At 39.2% G+C, this 27,449-nt stretch overlaps 1 protein-coding gene and 1 long non-coding RNA gene across 2 annotated transcripts in view; both read left to right on the top strand.

Annotated features, from left to right (window-relative positions):
- LOC307142248 overlaps positions 1–27,449 on the top strand; it is a 673,051-nt gene that overhangs the window by 204,975 nt on the left and 440,627 nt on the right. The window lies entirely within an intron of this gene.
- atrnl1a (attractin-like 1a) overlaps positions 1–27,449 on the top strand; it is a 351,306-nt gene that overhangs the window by 26,680 nt on the left and 297,177 nt on the right. Inside the window, exons 2-7 of the mRNA XM_079843147.1 lie at positions 941–1,024; positions 1,467–1,580; positions 3,837–3,965; positions 4,068–4,276; positions 12,779–12,953; positions 24,105–24,192. Coding sequence (XP_079699273.1) covers positions 941–1,024; positions 1,467–1,580; positions 3,837–3,965; positions 4,068–4,276; positions 12,779–12,953; positions 24,105–24,192 — 799 coding nt within the window. The remainder of the gene's footprint in view (positions 1–940; positions 1,025–1,466; positions 1,581–3,836; positions 3,966–4,067; positions 4,277–12,778; positions 12,954–24,104; positions 24,193–27,449) is intronic.

Raw genomic sequence — 27,449 nt, 5'->3', positions numbered from 1 at the left:
TGTCTGCGGTCATTAAGGAAAAGAATGAGGATGAATGTTTTAATTAAAATTACTAGAATGCAGAGTAATAAATGGCATGAAATCAAAATGGGGGAAAATTTAAATTTTTCAAATATTTACTCAAAATGTGCTGATTCCCATGTGCACAAAAAAATCTCTAATATCTCTATGGAGCATGTAAAAAATATTTTTCATAATTAAGGCCCAATCAGAATATGGATCTTATTCAGTGAATGGTTTGCAGGTAAACATTGTCTGTGACTACAGTAAATAAAGTTAAACAAATTGTTTGTGGAAAAATTATACTAATTCGGTCACACCGTGAACGATGAGATTGTTAATCGATGATTTGTGCTTTTGTTGTTATTTTTTAAATAATCCTGTTTAACCATGGAATTCTTGGTTAAAAACTACATTAGCCATGATTCTACAAAGAAATATCTAAAAATCAGAGAAATAGAACATGCAAATCGCTCCTTTACTGCCCACCCACTCCCATGAAGCACTGCGAATGACATTACAGATTCAGACTCCCTACTAACTCAAGTTATTTAGTTTTTCTGTATATATATCTAAAATAATTAAATCAATAGTTTTATATTTTTCCATCATTTTTTTTTAAAATCGTTAAGTACAGTCTTGCGCCTTTTGTATTTTTTTTTCTTTTTTTTAAATACTTTTTGCTTCAAATCAAAGTTTGCAATGTTGTGATATATCTCATAGCTGTTAATGCTGCTGTACCAGTTTAACATGCTATTTAACCTATTAAAAGGACGAGCATACAGGAACTTTCAATGCATCATTCGCTACAGTATTAGTTTGTTGCAAAGACAGTAACAAATGAACAATAATATAACATACTGTACCATATTCTCTCCTGCTTTGCTTTCAACAAGTCAATTTTGAGAGATTTATTTTTCTTTGTATTTTTCTTTTTCAGGTTGACAGAGTCATCAGGATCACTCACTGATGGACCAGTTAACTACAAGTACAAGACTAAATGCACTTGGCTCATTGAAGGATAGTGAGTACCACTATGTCAAGCTAATCTCATTTGTTTTTTTGTCTCAAATTTTCTCTCAATTTACATCTATATTTATTATTTACCAGATCCCTTTGTTCAAAGCAACATACAAATTTGAATTAGGATAAAAAACAAAACAACATTGTTAATTTATTGCTGTAAGCTAGTCCTGCAGCACGTTATTGGAGTTCCTCGGAAACCCTCCACCTCCCCCAGCTCCACCTGCTTAGATCTGCTACGGGATTTATGTATGTCTATTTATGCAGCAGCGGCATATCTTACATGCTCACAGCAGTTTGTCTGTGTATCGATTAGCAGATACAAATACATTAACATTACCATATTCAATAACATGCTAAAACTATTCTGAGCTATTCTATTACAATCATCTTTACTCTTTTTATTCAGTGTCAAATTAATATATTTTCTGTTTTTATTTTAGCCCAAATGCTGTGCTGAGGTTGAGGTTCAACCATTTTGCCACAGAGTGCAATTGGGATCACATGTATGTTTTTGATGGAGACTCGATTTACGCACCTTTGATAGCTGTATTTAGGTGAGTGGGACTGAAATCATTGTAATACACACACTCTGACACAGTGGATACAAACTTCCATTGTCATTTTATATCAAACAAAAATGCATTGCATTAAGACGAGCAAAACAATTATATCACGAACTAAAGAATATTATACATGAATATATATTCATGTATAATATATAATATATACATAAACAAAAGTATAACAAAACCATCAATAACTCCTTATGCCCAATTCAGCGAAATGAACAGTGAAATTTAACCAATCAACAACACTGTAGAATCAAATCAGACTAAGTCACCCATGAAGTGCGCTTGAAAAATGGATGCTGATTTTCATTTGTGTGAACTTGTGACTTCTCTTCCCTTGGCGTTACATAATTTTTTCAATTGAAAGAGTAGCGAGGGTGTTAACCTCTGTGACACATGGAATTTCATTTTAAAGTTACTCTTGTTTCTCTTCTATGAAATGGAGCTTAACTACGGATATTTTTTTATACAAGCATTAAAATAAATAGCACAGATGAAAGCACTGTGTCAGTCTAACAATTAAAAAGGTTACTGGCCTATAATTCCAGATTCATCATTTAGCCTTGTCTGCTGTCATTAAGGAAAATAATGAGGATGAATATTTTAATTAAATTACTAGAATGCAGAGTAATAAATGGCATGAAATCAAAATGGGGGAAAATGTACATCTTTAGTTTTTTCAAATATTTACTCAAAATATGCTGATTCCCACATGCACAATTTTTTTTTTTTTTTTTTATACATCTCTATGGAGCATGCAAAAAATATTTTCCAGAATTATGGCCTAATCGGAATATGGACCTTAGTTGGTGAATGGTTTGCAGGTAAACCTATCATTATTAGGTTAAACAAACGTTGAACAAATTGTTTGTGGAAAAATTATACTTTACTTGTATATTGTTTTGTAACACCATGAACTATGATAATAATCATAGTTAAATAATCACATTTAACCATTGATTTCTTGGTTAAAAACTACATTACTCATAATTCTACAAATAAATCTCTAAAAATCAGATAAATAAAACATGAGAATAGAGAAAAAAAATTATTTTATTCCCACCCACTCCCATCAAGCACTTCAAATGACGTTACAGTTTCAGACTCCCTACTAACTCAAGTTACTTAAATATGCAATACTTAGTAATACATGTAAAATATAGTTTTTTTGTGTTTATATTTAAAATAATTAAATCAATAGTATTGTTTTTCCATCATTTTTCATTTAAATTATGTAATTTTCAATGCTTCATGGGATTGTAGTTCTTTCCTTTATTAAAGTCATTAAAGAGATATTCACCCACAACTTGAAAATTCTGTCATCATTTACTCACCCTCAGGTTGTTTCAAACATGTATAAAATGTTTTGTTCTGCTGTACACAAAGGAAGATATTTGGTAGAATGTTTGTAACCAAGCAGATATCGCCCCCATTGACTACCATATTAGGAGGGAAAAAAATACTATGGTAGTCAATGGGGGGCGAGATCTTTGTATTTTTCAAATGCTTTTTTTGCTTAAAATGAAAGTTTGTAATGTTGTGATTCACCTCATAGCTGGTTGGTTTGGTTCATGGCTTCTAACTCTTATAAATAATTTTTTTTAAATCCCTATGGGAAAAAAAATTATGGGGCAAATCCTTCCAGAAATAAAGCTGCTGAAAAAGTGAGTGGGCACTGTTGCACTCTTTGAGAGACTAGCTCATAATGCTGCACATCGATCTTTGCTATTAATATACATTAATATGTGAGGGAAAAAAAGTAATATTCTCATATGGGTAATATGTGGGAAATATGCCACCTAACACTAGAGGTTACATTAGTCAAGTCACATTAAATGCAAAGCAGTCTGTTGGGTTTTCTCTTGTCTCATCCCTTTAACTCTCTTTTCTTCTTCATTTGAAGTGCTATCTCTTATTCCTTTTTAATGGGATGGACCTTGTGTTGGGATGGACCTTGTACTTTTAGTGTGCGTGTGTGTGTGTGTGTGTGTTGGTGTGCGGTATCTAGTCCATTTCATCTCTGTGTCCTGTGGTGTGTCTTGAGAGTCCTAGCTGGTTGTCCACTTGTGCTGACGCACTAAATATGAGGTTATTTGAAAAATATCAGACTGTCAAGACTCAAGAGCATAGAGATTTATTTTGATGCTGTTTGCTTAACAACAGCTGTCCTGAGTGGAACATGTGAACACAAAGGAAGGAAGTCTTTTCTCTGATTTGTGTGTCATACTCTTGTATGTCCAGTGGCCTGGTTGTCCCAGAAACAAAAGGAAATGAAACCATTCCAGAGGTGGTGACCACATCTGGGTACGCATTGTTGCACTTTTTCAGTGATGCTGCCTACAATCTTACAGGATTCAACATCTTTTATTCGTGAGTATTGTTATACAGTGACAAAGTTTTCATATATTTTTTTGTTTGAAATATATATTTAAATAATTGTTTTGATCACTCTCTCTCTGCTGTGTTTTTCAGGATAAACTCCTGTCCTAATAACTGTTCAGGTCATGGAAGGTGTTCTACGGGCAACTCCATCTCTAGCAGTGTTTACTGTGAGTGTGAGCGATACTGGAAAGGTGAGGCCTGTGATATCCCCTACTGTTGGGATGACTGTGGCAGTCCTGACCGTGGATACTGCGACCTTACCGGAGAAAAGCTTTGCGTCTGCAATGACAGCTGGCAAGGTGAGGTGCCAGTAATACTTCAGATGTCATTATGATACTACTGTATAGAATATCTCCACACTGTCTGCCAAATGTTGCAGAGATTTGTTTATTGAAAATAATGAATAGAAAACAGTTATTTTAGACTGTAACATTATACAGTATTACTGTATTTTTTGATCAAATAAATGTAGCAGAGATGGTCACAAGTCTTTGAGCTGGAGTCCGAGTCAAGTCTGAAGTCTTTATCACTGGAGTCCGAGTCAAGTCTGGAGTCTTTTGTCACGAGTCCGAGTCGAGTCTCAAGTCATTTTATGTCTTACAAAAAAAATCTCATATTCAAAAATCCTTTTTTATTTTTATTGTTTATTTTTAAGAATTTAGACAAAAAAAACAACCTTTCTATCATCTGTTTTGTTTGTAATAAAGGTCCTAAGATGTAAGGGATACATCCAGCCGGTTACGTTATAAACTATTATGATATAAAAAAACAAAAAAACTGGCAACAAGACGAGTAGTCATTTTCAATGCAGTCGCTGAATGGACACAAGATGGCGCCAGTCACGTTTGTTATACAGCGTTGTTATTGACGACAGACATTATCAAAAAATATCAAACCTCCGCAAGTTTCTAGTTGTTTCTAGTCATTTCTAGTCAATAGAAAACAGTACGCATGCTGATTGCGATACGTTAAAATATGCGTTTTAAGCAATAAATAGATTAACATCTTTCTATCTCTCTCTCGTAGACACACATTAAGTGAGAGAAAAGCTGCAAAAAGATTGATAAAAGTAAAACGTAGTGCTAGGTTTAAAGGTTAGATTTGATTCATGTTTTATCAGGCTGGCAATCCAAAAGAGCCACCCAGCTAACGTTACACCACAGTAAAACAGCGAGCTGTGCGAGTTAATGTCACTAACCTTTGTGAATGCGATGTCTAATAAAATGACGTTCCAGTGTCTTTAATCGTTTGGATGGATCCTGTCATGTTTCATGGGACTCTTATGACATTTCGATGTTTACGCGCAATACACGGACATCCGTAAACAAATTCTATGACAAGGGTCCGATTTACCACGTCACGTACGTGGGAAGCAGCAATCATGTGAAGCAGAGATTATAACATTCAAATAAAGCTACTTTTTTTCTCCCATTTACAATAGATACGGATTAAAGACTTGAGTCACAAGTCTTTTTTGTCGAGTTGAGTCAAGTCTGAAGTCATATCAGGTCTGAAGTTTCATAAAATGCGAATCGAGTGCGACTCGAGTCCGAGTCACTAACTTGAGTGCCCATCTCTGAAATGTAGCCTCGGTGAGCACAACTTCTTTCAAAAACTAAAAAAATATTACCGACCCCAAGTTTAAACGGTAGTGTACATTTGTGCATTTTTCCTCAATATGTTGATTACAGAGTTTCATGGATATCAATATACAGGTGTTGGTTTTCCTGCTGGACATCTCTGCCTGACACACGTCCTCCAGTGCCTTTTGATCTGGTGTGCCGTGACACCACACTGAACACTTCCGTGAGCCTGAACGGGTCATCAGCTGGAGACCACCACTCATCGACGTTTCGCTCCTTTAACCCCAGTACGTCTCGTGGTGGCGGAGCGATGGCAGGGATCTCTCCCTGCCACCCCCTGCTGATGCCCTAGGTGTTTTTCCCCAAACCCTTCTCCTTCCTCCTTAGCCACAGCCAGAAACTGCCTTTCTCCGCCTCCTCTGCCAACTCTTTCATGGCTTTCCGATGTCTCGCTCCTGTACATCCCATGTCGCGAAGTAGGCGACCAGATGAGGAACCTACAAAGCCCCTACACCCCACTTCCACAGGGCAGATAAAGGCTTTCCAGCCCGCCTCACTGCACTCTGTCACCAGATCAGAGTACTTGGCTCGCTTCCGCTCATACGCAGCCTCCACACCTCCCTCCCATGGTACAGTGAGTTCCACCAGGAAGACGGTCTTGCAAGCTTCTGACCACATGACGAGGTCTGGCCGCAGGGATGTTTCCACTATCTCCCTGGGGAACTGGAGCTGCTTTCCCAAGTCGACCCTCATGGTCCTCTCACTTCCCGATGAGAGGAGCCTTGCTGTATCTCTCTGGCGGGAGGGTATGACACTCTCTCCAGCCCTTGCGAACTGGATGGAATGTCGTCCACGAGCGGAAGGTCTGCTGTTTGCCTCCTTTCTGCATGACTCTACCACCTCTGCCAGCTTCTTCAGTACTTGGTCATGCCGCCACCTATAGCGGCCTTGGGACAATGCTGTCGTGCAGCCCGACAGAATGTGCTGGAGGCTTGTGTTGCTGGTGTTACAAAGGGAACGGATCTCTTCGGCACCAAACCATTGGTGGAGGTTTCGGGGACAAGGCAAGGTGTCATAGGTTGCTCTGATCAGGAAGCTGAGCCTAGCTTGGGGGATCTTCCATAGGTCGGACCATGACATGGACCTGTCAATGAGACCCTCCCATGCCGTCCAACGTCCTTGCTGGCCCTGAGACACCGCTTTGATGTTAAGGCGTTCTTGCTCAGCTCTTGCCACTTCCGCCACCACCATGGCTTTTCGGTCTTCTTTGGAAGCCTTTGACCAGAACAAGGGAATATCGCCCCTCCCAAGGCCTGCCCGACCCTCCTGGACTCTGCCGACCACCTCGCGGTGCTTCAGCCTGCCAATTGCCATGTCGACCTCTTTTTGGGCTTTCCACTTTCTTCCCGTTCTTATCTGGGTGCCCGCTGCCTTCACCAGCTGGTCAGTGGTTTCCCTCAGCTCCAGCACCAGCCGAGCCTTCTTTTGCTTGTATCCCACGATGATGGATCGCAGTGGTAGTTGTAACGTGTTCCTCCCGAAGAGGCCTACCTCCGAGAAGCATCTTGGTAGTCCCAGCCACTTCCTGATAAACGAGTTTGCCAGCCCGTCCATCTTGTTTACCATTGATGAGGGAATTTCGCTCATCTTCAGTTGCCACATCACCCTTTGGTACAGTATTGCCTGGTAACACCAAACTTTGTACTTTCCGGGGAGTTGGCTTTGGTTGATCTTGGCCAGGCCATCTGCGAGCTGCCTCCTCACCGTCTCCCCCATCTGCCTGTCTGAGAGCTCTGCTGTATAGGTACGACCCAGGCTACGAACCGGTTGATCTGCCAGCAGTGGGATATTCTCACCGCCTGCGACAAAGATGGTATTGTCATTTCTGACACCCTTCTTGATCGACAAACTGCGTGACTTGGGTGGTTTGATCTTCATCCTCGCCCAGCCCACAAGCTCGTCGATCCTCTTCAGCAGTCTTGTTGTACATGCTGCTGTCCGGAGTATGGTGGTGATATCATCCATGTATCCTCTAATTGCTGGTAGTCTTTTTCCTGACGGCAGTTTCACTCCTCCGACCATCTTCCTAGCCCCTATGAGGATGATCTCAAAGGCTGTGACGAACAAGATGGGCGAGATTGAGCATCCCATGGCAATGCCTACTTCCAGCTGTTGCCAGCCTGTTGTGAAGTCCTGGTGGGTGCAGCACATCTGGAGGTCTCCAAAGTACTTGGCCACCAAAGATCTTATTTCAATTGGGACATGGAAGAAGTCCAAGGCGAACTCGATGAGTTGGTGGGGGACTGACCCGTATGCGTTAGCAAGGTCAAGCCACACTACGTGCAGGTCACCTCTCTCTCTTTTCGCCCTTTGGATCTGCTCCCATATTACTGCAGAGTGTTCCACGCACCCTGGGAAGCCTGGCACACCTGCCTTCTGGCAGCTGGTATCGATGTACCCGTTTCCTGTGAGGTAGCTGGTCAACCTCTTGGCCAGGATAGAGAAGAAAATCTTCCCTTCGACATTCAGGAGGGCGATACTCCTAAACTGGCCGATCGTTCTGGAGTTCTGCTCCTTTGGGATGAAAACTGTGACATCTCTCTGCCACTCTGACGGGATAACTTGGTTTTTCCAGGCCACTCTCAGCAGGTTCCAGAGGTGTCTCAAAACCCCTGGGCAGTACTTGTACAGCTTGTATGGTATCCCGTTCGGGCCTGGGGCTGAGGCTGATCTTGCCTTCCGGACCACCTCTGTTACCTCACTGAGTTTGGGGAGGGCAGCATCAAAGAGGGAGGTTGGAGGAGCTGGGCGAGGGACATACCCAGGGGATCCCAGCGGAGTTGACTTCGCTGGGTCACTGTACTGCTCCTTTATTTAGCTCTCCAGCTCAGATTTGGTGATCTCAAGCTTTCCGCTTCTCTTATCCTCTAGCAGCTGTCTGGCATGCTTGAAGGGATTTTTAAAGAAGTTACTCCTCTCTTTCTCCTTCCGCCTTCTGCGCTTACGGATGCGCTATGCCCTCCGTAGGCCGGCAAGCTCTTTCCTCACCTCGTCCCACAGTGGTTTCAGGCCCTCCTTCTCCTCTCTACTTGCCTTCCTCCACTGTTTTCGGAGTTGGCGCCGCCTCTTCACCAACCGCTCGATCTCCCTCTCCCTCCTCCCCTTCTGCACTGGACACGCTCTCCGCTTCCCAGCAGTTGCTCCAAAGATGCCAATGCATTCATCATACAGAATGTCTCCGATACGGTTCAGCTTGGTTTCCACCTGGCCACGCAATGAGTGCTCCAGGATAAGGCTGAGGTCCCTGTCCAGCTTCTGCCAGACCGCGCCTTCGTTGGCTTTTGGCCATTTCACCATCTGCCTCCTTCCGGGTTCTTTCCTCTCTGTCCTATGGCTTTGCTTGCAGTTATTAGGGTTGCTTTGCGTTCTGTGTGTGTCTTCATCAGTGCCACTCTCAGAGGCATTGGCGTCCATCGCGGGCCCTCCTGTGTCCTCCACCTGCCTTTCTACAGCAACGGTGGATCCCTCGGCGCTGTGGTTTGCGACCTGGCCTTGGGTTCCTCTTGTCTGACCTGCAGTTGCAGTGCAATGTTGCTGTTGGCCCCCCTCTTCACACTTCTTCCTTCCCTGGTGGATCCGCAACCCTCTGAAGGTGGTCACTTTTTCCCACCCACACCTGCATCTTCTCATGATCCTAAAACCTTTGTCCGTATCCGTTCCAGTCGTTACCGGGAAATCCGTCCGTTTTTGCCCTTCTTCCACCCCGCCTCTCGGAGGGCATTCGGGTTGTTTTTTCTTTTTATATACAGTGGTGGTCAGAATTATTGGCACCCCTGGTAAATATGATCAAAGTTGGCTGTAAAAATTAATCTGCATTGTTTATCTTTTTGATCTATTATTACAAAAATTCACAAAAACCTGACCTTTCATTGAAGTAAAAGAATGGAAAGTCGGGGGAAAATCACAATATGAAATAAATGTTTTCTCCAAAACACATTGGCCACAATTATTGGCACCCCTAGAATTTAGAGTAAAATATCTCTGAAGTATATTCCCATTAATATTTTTTGTTTTTTTTAGCACACCAGGGTGACAAGGAACATGAAATTGTCTAGCTATAACTTCTTGTTTCACAGGAGTATAAATATGAGGAAACACAAAGGTCAAATTCCCTCAATCATCCATCACAATGAGTAAAACCAAAGAATATAGTGCTGATGTGCAGCAAAAGATTGTTGAGCTTCTCAAAATAGAAAGAGGCTGTAGGGAAATAGATATAACATTGAAAATTCCCATTTCCATCATCAGGGCAATAATTAAGAAGTTCCAATCAACTAAAGATGTTACAAATCTGCCTGGAAGAGGACAAATGTCTATATTGTCCTAATGCACGATGAGGAGGAGAGTTTGAGTGGCCAAAGACTCTCTAAGGATCACAGATGGAGAATCGCAGAGATTAGTTGAGTCTTGGGGTCAAAAGGCCTAAAAAAAAAAAAATCAAACAACCTCCTACATCACCACATGTTGTTTGGGAGGGATTCATCCAGAAACAAACTCCAGCATATTCAGTTTTTATTGTCAGACACGACTAGAAATTCAAAAGGGACCTGGTCCTGTGGTCAGATGAAACTATAAAAAGAGCTTTTTGGCAGCAAACCCACCAGATGGTTTTGGTGCAAACATTGATAAAAAGTACCCCATGTCCACGGTTAAAATACAGCCTATTTATTTGCTGGTGGTTCTGGACATCTTGTTCAGATACATGGTATCATGGATTCTAGCAGATACCAACAGATACAAATTAAAAACCTGATGGCCTCTGCTAGAAATCTTATAATGGGCCGTGGTTGGATCTTCCATCAGGACAACGATCGAAAACAAACATCCAAATCAACAGAAAATGTGTCACTGAATGCACAAAATGAAGCTTCTGCCATAACATTCCAGTTCCCTGACATGAACCCTATAGAAAATGAGTGGTGTGAACTGAAGAGAAGAAGCACCAACATGAAGCTGTGAATCTGAATGATCTGGAGAGATTATGTATGAAGGAATGGTCTCTGATCTCTTGTCAGGTGTTCTCCAAACTCATCAGGCATTTATAGGAGAGGACTCAGAGCTGTTATCTTGGGAAAAGGATGTTGCAAAAAGTATTTAATAAAAGGGTGCCAATAATTATGGCCAATGTGTTTTGGAGAAAAACATTTATTTCATAATGTGATCAACCCCCCAGTTTCAATTATTTTACTTCAATGAAAGTTTTTTTAATGACAGATCAAAAGGATAAACAATGCAGATTTATTTTTTACAGCCATCTTTGATTGTATTTATCAGGGGTGACAATAATTCTGACCACCACTGTACATTTATTTTTTACAGCCATCTTTGATTGTATTTATCAGGGGTGACAATAATTCTGACCACCACTGTACATTTATTTTTTACAGCCATCTTTGATTGTATTTATCAGGGGTGACAATAATTCTGACCACCACTGCCACCTAAACAAATATACTAGTAAGAAAATCACAACGTGTCTCAAGTTTTGTGTCAATAATGCCACCTGCTGGTTATCAATGATGTGTTGATCGACGTTCAACCTATGCTTTCAACATGAGGTAAAAGTAATACGAAAAAATATAGCTATGCAATGTTAATACTAGTTATGCACGTAGCCTATAACAACAGCATACCATCTTAGAATCTCAATAACAGACTTACAAAAAAAATCTCCTTTAAAAAATTCAACGTTTTATGTCAATGCAATTGAAACCGAGACCTGCAATATTTAACTAAATATTTTTTAATTAATAAAATTTCAACTCAAAAGTAAATGTGCATAAAATGTAGTTATTTTGATAGATTTTAACTTGTCATCTTGTCAATAAATTAATAAACTAAATTAAACTTCATTCTTCATCTCATTTGCATAAGAAGTTGTCGCGTGACGAATCTGCATATTTAGCGGTTTTTGGCAGAGAAAATGCACATGTCCGGACATGTTTTTTGACCTAGACAATCAATTAGGACGGTGATCCCGCAGAACGATCTGTTGCAACGGCTCTTGCACTTATGTCAGGAAGAGGACCATTTATATCCAAATGTTATTTAATTGACACGAAACGAAATTTTAGCATTGACTTTAGAACTGCTTAAATCGGCCATTTTCAGAGGTTTTACTAAATATGAAGAGCCATATTGTATGCTATTGTGCGTGCAACTTTAATCGTGCCCATCAGATGTCTGTTTTAAAGCAGTGGGTGAGTAATTCACTCCTTGATTTGCTTAATAAAAGTTATGGTTAGCCATAAATAAAATATAAGAAAGATATAATTCATGCGCATGATGAAATCCTCCATTTGTCAGCAAACCAATGATGACGATACAACAGCGTAGGCGCCAAAACGGTAAGTTAGCTGGCAGTTTTGAAGAAAATGACCGTCGTTTGGCAAAAACAAAAAATGACGGACAAGCTTTATGGTACACCTCAAAAATGGGAATTTATTGTAATTTATAGCGAGTTGAAATTTTAATTAATTTAAATGAACTTTAATTAATGAGCGAGTCCACGAATGGCTTGGGTATGCAGAGCATTCGCAGCGGATGGACTGCACGCCCCTGAGACGTTTGTTTTTAGGAACTGACATCTTTTTGGAGCTCTGCTATTTAAATGCTAAGATGATATGCTGTTGTTTTAATGTCTTTATGATGGAGATCACTGGAAAAGAGTTTAGAAAACTATGACTGACCCGGTTTGCAAAGCTCGACGTGAACTTGCAAACCTCATTCTTCATTATTTTAGAGAGGGTTTTACTAACCACTAGATGGCAGTGTTTTATCATTTTTGGATCTGTCCTTCAACAGCTGCTTAATTCATAGCACCAAATTTTGACATCAAAGTATTTTATTTTATTTCCATATTTCTAACCATTTATTCAGCAATTTTTTCTACTAGCAATCTTGATTATTTTTTTTGGGTTTGATTTAGAATATAATTTGAAATTCAAAGCAAGAAAGAGCATGTTTGGTTGAGATGTGTTTTCTATAACATGGTTAAGAAGTCAAACATCTCAAGTTGGCAGTTCTGTTTCATAGCCGTCAGTATTTGTTCAGAATCTTATACTAGATTTTATGATTCACACAGGTCCTGTGAACACACTTCTGTGTAGTTTCATTTGCTCGTCTTGTTTCTTATCTGACACTTCTTTCCCATCTCAGGTCCAGATTGCTCTTTAAAATTTCCTTCGACTGAACCATACTGGTTTCTGCCTAACGTGAAGCCTGATGGACAGTCACTTGGCCGGGCCTCTCATAAAGCAGTGGTTCATGGGAAGCTGATGTGGGTGATTGGAGGGTTCGCCTTTAACTACAGCTCCTTTCAGATGGTTTTAAAGTAAGTTCCGCTGCCTGGTGTCATCATCAGCCGATATTTTGTACTTCACTTTATGCACATCACTTGTGTCTGGAAGAATCATTCATGCACATTTGTGTTTAATTTTGTGATGTGATCTTTAAAGGGGCTATATGCGTTTTTCTGAAATTTAAAGGTCCTGTTCTTCGTGATCCCATTGTTCAAACTTTAGTTAGTGTGTAATGTTGCTGCTAGAGCATAAATAATACCTGTAAAATGATAAAGCTCAAAGTTCAATGCCAAGCGAGATATTTTATTTAATAGAAGTTCCCTTTCAAAGCCTACAGCGAACGGCTGGTTAGGACTACATCCTGGTATTTCCTGCTTTAATTACGTCAGTAGAGCAGTAGAACAGACTAACCTCCGCCCACAAGAAAACGCGAAAAAAGGGGGCGTGGTCTTGTTGCTGTCCCACGTGGAGAAGAAGAGGACGTCGCGTGGAGAAAAGGAAGTGCTGCGTTTCAGTGTGTTTGTCGCCATGTCGTCGAGACGCTGTTATTTTCATCCCGGAGTCAAATCACCTTTGTTTGGCTTTCCCAGGGACGCTGTAGAGATTATTAAGCGCGTATATATCTCCCGTTAAGAGGCGTGACCTTTCCACGTGCGCTAAGCTGCTGTCGAATCACAACACAGGACCGTGCTACGTTCGCTAAGCTGCTGTCAAATCGCAACACGGGAACCGCTGACACAATCAGAACTCGTTACGTGTTTCTGAAGGAGGGACTTCATAGAATAAAGGAAGTCTTCAGTCGTTTGTAGGACAGTGAAAACAGCGGTGTACAGATAAGTAAATTGTGTTAAAAATACTTTTTTTTTTTACACGCGAAACATGAACACATGTTATATTGCACACTGTAAACACAATCAAAGCTTCAAAAAAACACGAAGAACGGGACCTTTAAACTCGCGACTGACACCTGTGGCCAAAAAACAGAACTGCTCTTATTTTCTGCTCGCTCTCGCAGTGGTGGTGACGTCACATCCGCAGACAGCGCGGGAAAAAAACGACCCGCCAGAAAATAGGAAAAATAGGATACAGGCTTATAGGTGCACCCACTGTGAGCGGACAAGGTGTCAGTATGCTCATCAGGAGATGTTTGAGTCATAAATGGTCAAATAAAAAGGCTATTGTTACGTTTATTTTGGGGAAAAAGTTGCATATAGCCCCTTTAATAGTAGTTCCTAAACTGTTGATATTGCATTACTCATTTGTTCCTGTGTAGTTATTCATTAATGATGGAACAGTATTATAAAGTGTTTTCCATCCATAATAAACATAGTCCACACGGCTCCGGGGGGTAAAAATGGCCTTCTAAAGCGAATCGATAAGGTTTGTAAGAAAAATATCCATATTTAAAACTCTGAACTGTAGAATATCTAGCTTCGGCCAGATCGCCTTCCGTATTCAACTTATAAAAAAAGCGTAACAGACTCTGTGACTGGCTCTCAGTTTGCCCTGGTTCACTCTGCTAAATATAATGAACTGAGTAACAGGCTAGTAGGTGAAAATCACATTTTATACTAAAATAATTTTTTTTGTAGCAACTAGTTTATTTTCCTTTATTAGTCTATGCAAATATTACATGTGTTTTACCGGATTCAGTACATCTTGAACCGTACCTGTCAAGTATCCCGTTTTGGCCGGGAAAGTCCCGGATTTTACCCTTCTTTCCCGCCGTCCTCCCGTATTAGTATTTTCCTGTAAATCTCCCGTATTTTAACCTGCGTTATTAAAAAACAATAATACCGGAGTAAAAAAACAAAAACATTTCCAATCTGAGCTCTGTAACTAGCCTCGCGATAACTGCCATCTGCAGTAGCCTACAGTATAGGTGTCAGTTGTCGCGAGGTTAGTGTGTGAGGTCAGATGACGAGTGACAACGCGGGAAAAAAACAAAACAGAGACGGATGATGGACGTAACGATAGAGACGGATTAAGGCACTCGTGTAAATACCGTGATCAATGGGACAGCGAATTTAATTATAAAATGTAAGCGACTTAATGTTAATTAATTGTTTATGGAACTGGCGTATGAAATCGTGTCAATTCCAGTCGTGATGGTATTCAGGAAAACAGCACTCTTGTTAGTGTGATGTTGCTTAACTGTATCATATGTTATAAATATAAGAACTACACCATTTTAACCATGTATGTTAACTGAGTTTCTTTGTATGAGCGGCGCTCATTTGTTTTCGATTTTCTCCTCGAGGCTACGCGAGCCTCAACAGCTCAACCTTGTTAACGTCAGTTCGTTTTATATTATGATCCACTATCGATCTCCACTTACACTAACTGAATGCAGAATCATTATTGCACTTTGGTGATTCCCTAGTTATTTTTTGTTTTGACATTTTACTCAGGATACTTGTCCGTTGGGCAAGTAAAATTATTTTTCACTTGCCCCTTCAAAAAATCCACTTGTCCCGGACAAGCGTTCATGTCGAGCCCTGCCCATAGCAATGCAAGTTCAGAAAGGGTATTTAGCATGGTACGAAAGATTGTTACAGAGAATAGGATGACATTAGACAACAGAACTGTTTGTGCTCTACTCTCATGTAAAATGAACCACTCTGGCCCAGCCCACAAATACACTCCTTCCAAAACAGTCTTAAAGAATGCAAAGTCTGCAACAAATGTGTACAATAACTCACTAAAAGAGTAAAGAAAAGTTATGTGAAATGAAAAGAAAAACTGTAAAAGAAAAGCAATATGAAATGAAAAGAATGTGTGGAATGAAAATAAAATGTAAAGACAAGCAATGTTAAATGAACAGAAAATATGCAAATAAGCCTTTAAATAAATGCTCATCATATAGGCCTATACCCTTTTGTGTTTTCATTTGGGCTATAACACCTGTCTTAAAATGTAAGGGATACTGGAGCTTGGTTGGGATGGTGGGACTGCTTGCGGTGGGCGCCGAAAAATTTCCCTTATTTTCAAATCCAAAACTTGACAGGTATGTCTTGAACTTGTATTTTTGTTGTGTCTGGCAGGTTTAGGAAGTTCTTATCCTGTATGTGTCTTGATGAAGTCCTGGGGGCTGGTGTAGCTGTAGGCTATGTAACGACTTTTAATGAGGTCCATTCCTTTTAGTGATGCATCATGATTTTTCATGGCCGATTACGATTGCCGTTTTTTTTTTTTTTTTTTTTTTTTTTTTTTATAAAGCAAATTTATTTGTTGTTTATTTGCGCTATAACAGGCAAACTAGCCTTAAAAAATATCTGTAGCCATTTGAATGAGAGGCAACCACTGCATTTTAATAATGATCCAAAAATTTGAAAAACATTGTATAATTTCATGATTTAAAGCAAAAACAGTATGATCTGACTTGTGAAATTATGCTACGGAAGACACACCTGCACAAAACAAACAGCAGAAGGACTAAATGAAAATACAAATTCACTCTCTGACAGTAGGTGGCGCTTACACCGTGTCCTAACTACACGTGCCGCGACACATGATAAAAGGTGTCTTTTCCATGTTAATTAGAGTTTTTGTCCTAACCAGTCGCGATGGCGACTCGGGATTTTAGAAACGGTTTCTATTTCTGCGACGTCGCGGCTGGAATAACGACACAAAACATGGCAATGATAATCTTTGGTAGTGTTTATGTGCTTTATTTAATGTTAAAAGTGTGTAATGTGACTTTGAATATCATTTAGTCCTCCCAGCTTTGTAACGTAGTCGTTCTAAAAGCAACAATGTATAATTCACCTCAGATCTTGAAATGAAACAAATGGAAACCAGAACGTTCAAACTGTGAACAAACAAGTTTATTATATGACAAAGGTTGTTTTAGTAATTCGGTATGTATTTTAGTAATGTTTAAATTGTGTACTATTTGTGTAATAAATTATGTAGGCTACTTATCCATTTCCACGAGAGCCCGCCCACACGCTGTTCGGATTGGCTGTGGTTTTTGATTGATTTGTTGCATCTCCTAGTCGCGTTTGGTGTGGACAGACAAGTTGCTTGTCGTGTCGCATGTAGTTAGGACACAGTGTTAAGGAACAGCAGAGGTTTCTTTAGGTACCGCTGTACACAAAGCAGCGCTGTACTTATAAACACTACTTTATACAGAGGTTAGAGGAAAAGAAAATACCATCAAAACTTTTCTGAAGACTCAGACTCATTTCCATTCAGAGAAACATTCGTATGAACCCCCACCCCCAATTAAATATTTATATTTTTTTCCCTATATTTCGAGCATTGTGAACAGTGAGCTTGCTGTGCCAACTGCCTGGTTACAGTATTTGCCCTGCTGGAGCGTCTGTGTTCTCTCCTTTTTGCAACCCTCTTGAGCGTGTTCCATCTCTGGATTGTGTTAATGTCCTGTTTACAGACTTCGTAATTTTCCACACAAAGGTAATTTTAGGAAATTATTGCAATGTAGTTTGTGTGCAAGTCCAGAATAGAGATTGGCTAAAATAAAACTAAAAACAGTCTGGTAGGGCTGTACGATTAATCAAAAAATAATCGAAACCGACATTCAGAACCTCTAACCGACCAATTTTTCCCTTGTCGGTTATTTCGGTTTTCACGTGACTCCGCCCCATCAGTCACATCAAGTGCAGTTTTTCAAGGCACACAGAGAGATGCAGGAGCGGTTATCTTTGTTTATAGATGCCAAGAATCACTATAGTAACTGCATGTTTTACACGGTTTATACAGGTCAGTTAATTGCTGTTCTTATAACCTACGTGCTGACACGCACGCACGCACACACACACACACACAGTCGGCGCGCGCAAGCCCCGACGCCAGATCGCTTTCACTTTCGTGTTCATAAAGTTTGTCAAGTACATGCGTTTAAAGGCTTGCCAGTTTCAACATTTAAAGCGATTGTGCACTATTCAAAAACAACAATAAGGAAAACGTATCTGTTCAGTGCTCAGCTTTTTTCTGTGACACAGAGAGACGAGCCGTGTGGCGTCTCTGACACCGCACGCACGCCCTGAAGGCAGACCTCTTTCACCTGCTTCCTCACAAAGCTTGTCATTTGTATGTGGTTTCAGCCCTGCCAGTTTGAACATTTAAAGTGTGTTTCGACCATCAGATGTGCATTGTTGAACTAATGCCTGATATATTGTGACAAACCAGCACTCAGACAGAAGCTCGCACATCACGTGAAGATCGCGCGCAGAGAGAAACGCAGTGTCAACGCTGTCCTGTGACTAGACATGTGCCGGTAAACGGTAATACAATATACCGCAATAATGAACATGCACAATATTGTTAAAGTGGGCACTTCAAAATACCGTGAATAATTATTTATTACGAATTATTCAGATTTTTAGAATGTATTTTAAGAATACTTTACCCTTCAACCGTTTAAAATGAACAACGCGTCAAAGAGGAACGCACACTGATGTAAACAGACTGTTCATGAGCCAAGCACATGGCGGAAGGCGTGAAGACGCACTGAAGTGCACATTCACTTTCAGACAGCAGAGGGCGCTGATGGAACAGCAGAAATACAGCCGTTTCCCCAGTAACCACAATCCGGTGCTCGTCATCACATAACCTAATACTTAAAGACTTAGTCATTTTCAAACTTAATTTTTTTTTTTTAAGTTTTAAATTACATGCCCTAGATATTGTTTGAATATGTTCTGACTGTTGTTCAATCACACACTTTACAATAAGGCTCCATTATTTAACATTAGTTCATTCATTAACAAACTGACAATGAAAAATACTTCTAAAGCATGTATTAATCTTAGTTAAATGTACATTTCAGCATTTAATAACACATTATTAAAATCAAAAGTTGTAACTGTATTATTTAATGGACCTGAGCTTACACTAACAGTTGCTTTTTTAAACTAACATTATCAAAGAAGAATAACTTCTGTAAAAATGTAGCTATTCGCTCTGTTTATGTTAATGCATTAACTGGCGATACATTATTGAAAAGTGTTACCTACTGTTCTTTATAATTCTTTAGCACTTTAATCTGTTTCAAATATTTGTTTACTTTATACATTTTTGTGTATTGCTTTATTGTATTTAAATGTTTGGTTCTTTTGTTATAAGAAAGTTTTTAAACCTGTTATAGTATGACAACACTTTTTTTCCAATTTTTTTTTAAATATCGTGATAATACCGTATACCGTGAAAAAAGCTTCAGCAATTAATCGCAACATGAAAATTTGATACTGGCACATGCCTACCTGTGACTAAAGTAAAGTCACTAAAGTAGCTTAGAAACTCAACCGTTATAGGCATACAGTTTAATACCTTTGAAGCAAGTACAAACCACAGTGTCATAATGAATAGAGATGGTGATAGAGTAATTCACACACCATCACTGTGCTAATTTATCTGTATCTGATGTACAACAAACAGAAATCTGCCCCATAGACAATAACTGCTGAAAGTATTTTAAAATCACAAAGAAGTGCACTTTTTCATTAGAAAAAAAAATCCACCTTTAATAGTAGAAAATATTTACAGTACAAACCTTAGCAGTGAACTTACTCAAAAACCTTATGAGGGCAAAAAAAAGAAGCAAAAAGCTAAATAATCTTTCATTAATCGTAATCAAGGTAAAATGTTTAATTAATCGAGGTTTTTATTTTTGGTCAAATCGTTATAGCCCTACCGTCTGGTTCTGATTAATGATCAGTCGACCAGTGCATCTCTAGTTCCTTTGCTCCATCCAAGCAGTCGCCATCAGCGGAAAAAATCCCTCTGTAATGCATTGGTTGGTTATTTTCCCGCTCTAGAACGACAGCTGCGCAAATGGATTTTTATTATTGTGATATTGTAATTTCAGGGAAGAAAAAAAAATACAGACATAATTGAAATGCTGGACAACGCTCCCAATTTCAGGACTGTCTCACAAAATGCGGGACATATGGTCACCCTGGTAGTACCTCTTTAAAGGTGCAGTAAGTGATATCAAACACTATTGATATCTGAAATTGACATTATATCTTTCATAAAGCCATTTAAAACAAATAAAAATAAAACTTAATTAAATGTAATGTATGCATCATCTTTTGTGTCAAATTCTTACATTTAATCAATTAATTAAATTAGAATAATAAGACACAATTGGACTGTTACCAAACAAATGAAATCAGTATCAAAAATATTCATATTTGCAATGCAGAGGAAACACAAGCTGCATCTGAAGTGGCATTTTTAAATTGCATTTGATTTACACAGACTGATTAATGCAGCTCAAAGGGACATTAATGCATTTAACCTGCTGTTACAAATGCATAAATAATGTTTTGATGTTTTAAATATAAAATGTTGAATATTTATATTGTAAATAAAATATTTAAAAAATGAAAAAAAAAAACACTTGTGAAATTAAAACGGCCAGTAGGTGGCAGCAAGTCACTATTAATGAGTGAGTCGTTGAGATTCAGCCTCAAACGACTGATTTGTTCATTCACCACCGTGTGTTGCTCAGAGATGCAAAACAGTCCTGTGGTTTTATTTGGAACTATTTTGATGTCTATAATATAAGTTAACAAAGCAAATCAAAGCAACCCCGTGTGCCAGTTTTCATGCCTTCCCACTCTCTAATGTCTACCAGTGCAGATGCATAATGCAGATCCTAGCACTTGCTGATTTTAACCCTTCTTCTTCCAATTATATTCCTCTGACCTTTTCCTCTCTGGTAATCTCTCAGCTGTCTCTCTTTCTACAGTCTTTCTACAAATCCCGCTTGCTCCTCCCCCATCATTCGTTCCGACCTATTGCTGATTGGTTATAAGAGTGTTTTGGTGTTTTTTTTCTCCTATTTACACAGCTAGGAATATTCTGTACAAATACTTTTTTTTTCTTCAGTACACACACAGAACAGACATCTAGCAAATATTCCCAAAATTGTTTGTTTAGGTGTTGATTTTAAATTTCAACAGTTTCTCAGAAATCACTTACTGCACCTTTTATATCTATTACTTTTATAACAGTGGATAAATGTGTATCTTTTTAAAAAAACGCAATTTAAATAAAATAGAAATGATGTTTTTTTGTAGAAAAAAGAAATAGTCCATTTTTGTTTAATAATTCATGCATCAAAGACAATGTAAAAATATACAATAACACACTTTGGTATTTTCAAGCTTTTTTTATTATTAAAATATTTATTCAGCAAGGATGCATTCAATTGATCAAAAGTGACAGTACAGACTTTTAAATGGTAACAAAAATGTATATATTTTAACTTTCTATTCATCAAAGAATCCTATAAAAAAGTGTCCCAGTTTACACAAAACTATTAAGCAGCAAAACGGTTGTCAACATTAATAATTATAATAAAAAAAGCAAATGGGAGGGTAATAAAGGAATGTGTGATATAACTGAGAGTGTGGTGTGTGTGTGGAGCCCCACATGACCACGGGTCCTCTCAAGGTCCTGTCATGTGAGCATTGGTGGTTCAGTGGTAGAATTCTCGCCTGCCACGCGGGAGGCCCGGGTTCGATTCCCGGCCAATGCAACAGTCCTTTTCTTTTGTCAGTCTAGACAAAACAAAAATGCATGATTTTATTGTAACATTTATTATTGTAACAAGGGCTGTGTATTGCCAAGAATCTGGCGATACAATGCGTATCACGATACAGGGGTTACGATATATTGCGATATTGTATGAAAGTCAATATATTGCAATATTTTTACTTTTATTTTTTTTTAGAGAGATCTAATTTCAAAGAACAAGGAACACAACCATATGCATAAAACCTGACAAGTAACTATTTTATTTGATTAATGCAGTTCATTTATATCTTTAATCACCATTTTGTGCAATCTAAATAGTAAAGTGACTGCAGGATTCTTCATGTGTATATGTTTTAAAGGTTCACAGTATAGCAGTTTTTAATTTCTAAACTATTTAACAACAGAAAGTGCATAGTCCATGACTGAATGACTGTTTGTTTTATATTTAATACTGTAAAGCTGTTTGCTTTAAAGCAGTCAGTCTATTGTATAAAGTGCTATTTAAAGTACTGAACTGCAGAGCTGGTGCATTCATATCCACATCGCTATGATCAGATGCTTTCGTTCTGCTGCCACCGCTGTCAATTTTGTTGTGTGTTTATTTTGTCACTAAAAGGAAAATGTGCAGTGCATATTCTATTGAAACGCTTCTCAGCAGCGCGGATGAGGTAGGAGTGTTAAGAGAGCTCTCAGATTCAATGCTTTTCCTGAGTATTGTATTTTAACTTGGCCTATTTTGCAAACAAAATGACTCTTGTCGTTTTCCTTAGTGGCTTCTTTATACCTGAAGCCAAAATTAGTTTTGTATACCGCGGGAGCGGAATAATTCTATCATCTTGTGAGCTGGGTTTGCTAATACAAACACTAGCAATGCACGCACCTTCACCTTGCGCTTCTCTGGCTGCGCGTCAGTTACGTTCTGAGATAACACTGCCATCTAGCGGTTGAGTTTAATACAGTCTGGTTTAAACCGAACACAAAACCACTAATCTAGGATGTAAATAAATAAATATATGAATATCGATACAGTGTTTTTGAGAATTGATACAGTATCGCCAAACCTAATATCGCAATATTAAACACCCTAATTGTAACGGTTTGTTTGAACTTTCTGTGCATCAAAGAATCATAAAAAAGTGTCCCATTTTGCAAAAAACTATTAAGCAACACAATGGTTTTCAAAATTATTTTTAATAATAAGAAAAACAAAAGGGAGGGTAACAGGAATGTGTAACTGAGAGAGAGAGAGAGAGAGAGAGAGAGAGAGTGTGTGTGTGTGTGTGTGTGTGTGTGTGTGTGTGTGTGTGTGTGTGTGTGTGTGTGTGTGTGTGTGTGTGTGTGTGTGTGTGTGTGTGGGCATGTTTTTGTGAAATATCAGGACATAAATGTGTATAATGACATGGGTATGACACAGGTATTACAAAAAGAGGGTGAAATATGAGGACGTTCCCCATGTCCTCACTTTTCAAAATGCTTATAAATCATACAGAACAAGTTTTTTTTTCACAGAAAGTGAACTGCACAGTCTCCTGTGAGGGCTAGGTTTAGGGACAGGGTCAGTGTAAGGGGATAGAAAATACGGTTTGTACGGTATAAAAACCATTACGCCTATGGAATGTCCTCACATTTCACAAAAACAAACATAAGTGTGTGTGTGTGTGTGTGTGTGTGTGTGTGTGTGTGTGTGCGCGTGTGCGCAGCTACGCATGACCACGGGACCTTTCAAGGTCCTGTCATGTGAGCATTGGTGGTTCAGTGGTAGAATTCTCGCCTGCCACGCGGGAGGCCCGGGTTCGATTCCCGGCCAATGCAACAGTCCTTTTCTTTTGTCAGTCTAGACAAAACAAAAATGCATGATTTTATTGTAACATTTTTTATTGTAACTCTTTGTTTGAACTTTCTTTTCATCAAGGAAACCTAAAAAAAAGTGTCCTAGTTTGCACAAAACTATTAAGCAGCACAACGGTTTTCAACATTACGGATTATAATAAAAAAAGCAAATGGTAGGGTAATAAATGAATGTGTAGTGTGTTGTGTATGTGCAGCCCCACATGTGTGCAGCCACGCAAGACCACGGGACCTTTCAAGGCCCTGTCATGTGAGCATTGGTGGTTCAGTGGTAGAATTCTCGCCTGCCACGCGGGAGGCCCGGGTTCGATTCCCGGCCAATGCATCAGTCCTTTTATTTGGTCAATCCAGACAAAACAAAAACGTATTAATTTATTGTAAAAATTTTTATTGTAACTGTTCGTTTGAACTTTCTATTCATCAAAGAATCCTAAAAAAAGTGTCCTAGTTTGCACAAAACTATTAAGCAGCTCAACTGTTTTCAACATGAATGATAATAAGTAAAAAAATGGGAGGGTAATAAAGGAATGTGTGACGTAACTGAGAGTGTGGTGTGTGTGTGTGTGTGTGTGCGCGCGCAGCCCCACATGACCACGGGGCCTCTCAAGATCCTGTCATGTGAGCATTGGTGGTTCAGTGGTAGAATTCTCGCCTGCCACGCGGGAGGCCCGGGTTCGATTCCCGGCCAATGCAACAGTCCTTTTCTTTTGTCAGTCTAGACAATACAAAAATGCAGGATTTTATTGTAACATTGATTATTGTAACTGTTCATTTGAACAGACACTCTTTCTTCCTTTCCTTACAGTTCTCTGTCTGTTTTTCAGCTATAATCTAGAGAGCAGCACATGGGATGTGGTGCCAATCAATGGTGGCCCTCTGCAGCGCTATGGGCACTCTTTGGCTCTTCACAAGGTAAACACACTGCTAATCTCTATACTTTGTATAACAATGCCTCAGTGAGTGATTTAACTGTTTGCTATTGATATGCAGAACCATTGATTTACAATTGAGAAGATTTTAACTCGGCTTTGTTGTCTATAATGCTACAAGTAGTGTTTAGCTACTTGTTGCACTGAGGTGCATGTATTTTGGGATATTTTAATATTTTTGTAGCAACAGTGCCCACTAGTGTTTATTATTCAAAAATCATTTTAAAGTCCCTGTAAAGTCAAAATTAAATGTGTTCTGAGTTTGTCACACCACAGAAAAATTAGTTATTAACCACCCAGCCAAATTTGAATGATAAAAAAGTAAATAAAATAGCGTATCAAAATCTTGAAAAAATAATCAGCATTCTCTGCTCTCAAACTCTGGGATTTCCGCTCAGCATGTCCGCTGTCTGTGCTGAAACCTCAGCTCTCCATTAAGGTAGCTGTTCACAAAATTAGTCCACCTCTTCTATATATCATCATTGTTTTGTAAGCTGTTTTGTAAGTTTTGACAACCAGTTAATATGCATTCACGTGACGAAGGCATAACTAGCTAGCAAACTGTTGGCTGTAGTAACTAACGGTACTGACAGTAACTTGCGATTGTGCTGTAGTTATGATAGTGTTAGGGAAGGGGCCATGCTCTGTGGCTCCAGTGCCACCGCTTTAGCCCCGTCCAAAAAATCCTGAACACAGAAATGGTGAAAAACTCCACAATTCAGTCTTTGTAACATGTTTCAGAAATGCACTTCTAACATTTACAATTAATAATAAAAATAAAAAAATGGCCTTTACAGGGACTTTAATAATTATCAAGCATTGTGGTAATCATTACATTAAAAAGCTGGGCAGTTTATGGCTCAGTGCTATCTAAAGGAGGGTGTTCAATGTAGAGCTGCAACTAACGATTATTTTTTCTGTCGACTAATCTAACAATTATTTTTTTCGATTAGTCGACTAATCTAACGATTATTTTTCCGGATTAATCTTATGATTCTGTTTTACTGATTATTGTATTTCAAAGAGGGTAGTGAATTTGTATATTATTTTAACATGAAATCAATGAATGATGACAATATTAATTGTATTTCAGGAAGGGTAGTGTACATAGTATGCCATTTTATAATGAAATATATGAACACAAGAAGCTTTTTAAACATAATATATAATGATACTATTCATCATAAAATGTATACAGATTAGGCCTAATTAGGAAAAGTTGTTTACTATAGTAGTTGAGTATGATTTACTTATTGATTTGTCAATAGTAAACGAAAATGCACTTGTATTTATCTGCAAAAGGTTCACATACAGGAAGTTTCAGCATAGTTTTAATATAGTATAACTAGTCGTCTATTTTGAAGATACATGTGCATAAACAACGACTAAAACTGCCAGAAGTTTTTGCCCAAACTTCAAAGACACATTTAAATGATTAAAGCTAGAGGCATATCTTAACTTTAATGTTACTTTAATCATGCAAACTACCTATATACAGCATGTTATTATGCATATGTGTTTGGGACAGAGGGGAACCAGGTCGCATTAACAGGAGATATATGCAGCCCATAATAATAAAAGCACGAGACGTACTGGGCTCAGAGAAGAACCCCGGAAAATGTGACCGTCTGTTGCAATATACGCGCGACGGTTCAGCTGCGCGAGAGAACACTGGCAGCAGGGTTGCCAGGTTTACACAACAAAACCCACCCATTCATTACTCAAAACTAGCCCAAAACAAGCCCAATCGCGTTTCGGGGAGGTTCTCTGGTAAACATCGCGTTCGGGGGGTTAAATATGTGTGTTTTTTTTGCAGGGCTGCCTGCTAAAATTCTCATTCCCGGGGCTAAATATCACATAGTTGGGATCGCTTCAACCCGCGGACATGAGACACAGCCCGCGGCAACAGTGTAGAAGTAGCCCAATTCCGCGGAAAAAAACGGGACTTGGCAACACTGACTGGCAGTGTGAAAGCTCTCGCTCTCCACGCGCACAGCTCCTGCTCTGCCACCGCGCGCAGTGTGAAACCGGCGTTACAGAGCGAACAAAGCACAGTTTTATTCGGCTTCTGTTTAAAGTACTCCCACACTTTTGAATGTCGAGGTCTGGCTTTATATGATAAATGATCATTTTCACTATGCCCAGGAGCAGAAGCTGCCATTATTCTAGATCTTCTGTTCCATTCTAGAACGTAAATAATGTGCCGCCGACGCGTCGACGCATTTCACGCGCGTCGTTGCAGCCCTAGTTCAATGATTAATGGTCATTAATGGATTTCTTGTGTGCTCACTTTTCTCTGTGTCAAGCTTTCTTCTGTAGGAGAGGCCAGAGCAGGGTAAGCTTCAGGGTGATTTGAGATTGAGGTTGAGCAGATTAATAAGAGTGAAAGAGCCATCTAACTTAGTCTAGCATTCAAATTTCAATTGTTTACTGATAAACAGTACTTTTATGCGTGTTGAACATCAGTACTTTGTCAAATGTATTAACGGTGTTAAACTATGTTTTTCAAAGATTTACAAAATTAAAACCAAATATTAATTTTAATGTTACAATAAAGTCATGCGTTTTTGTTTTGTCTAGACTGACCTAATAAAAGGACTGTTGCATTGGCCGGGAATCGAACCCGGGCCTCCCGCGTGGCAGGCGAGAATTCTACCACTGAACCACCAATGCTCACATGACAGGGCCATGGGAGGTGCTGTGGTCATGTGTGCTGATGCACACGTGGCTTTTTAAATGTTATGACAGCAAGTCGGTCTGTACAGAGAGTTGAGAAATGGAAAAATTTTAAACGAGAGAGAAAAGAGGGCCGGAAAAACAAGTGGAAGGGTAATAAAGGAATGTGTAGCATAACTGAGAGAGTGGTGTGTTCGTGTGTGCACGCGCAAATGACTACGGGGCCTCCCACATTCCTGTCATGTGAGCATTGGTGGTTCAGTGGTAGAATTCTCGCCTGCCACGCGGGAGGCCCGGGTTCGATTCCCGGCCAATGCAACAGTCCTTTTATTTTGTCAGTCTAGACAAAACAGAAAAAACATATGACTTTATTATAACATTAAAATGAATACTTGGCTTACTTTGCGACTTTTATGACAAGCCTGCCTGTTTAACAGGCAGAATGAAGGACATAAAGGAACAACAGAAAAAGTGCAGTAAGAACTGGAAAGAGGAAGTTGTTTTTCTAACACATCTAAAAACATAATTTAACACACTTAATGCATTTGATCAAGTATCCATGGT

This window comes from Gobio gobio (assembly GCF_949357685.1).
Source record: "Gobio gobio genome assembly, chromosome: 18".
Taxonomy (NCBI): Eukaryota; Metazoa; Chordata; class Actinopteri; order Cypriniformes; family Gobionidae; genus Gobio; species Gobio gobio.
Note: the sequence above shows the minus strand (reverse complement) of the source record. Positions and strands in the feature narration are given on the sequence as shown.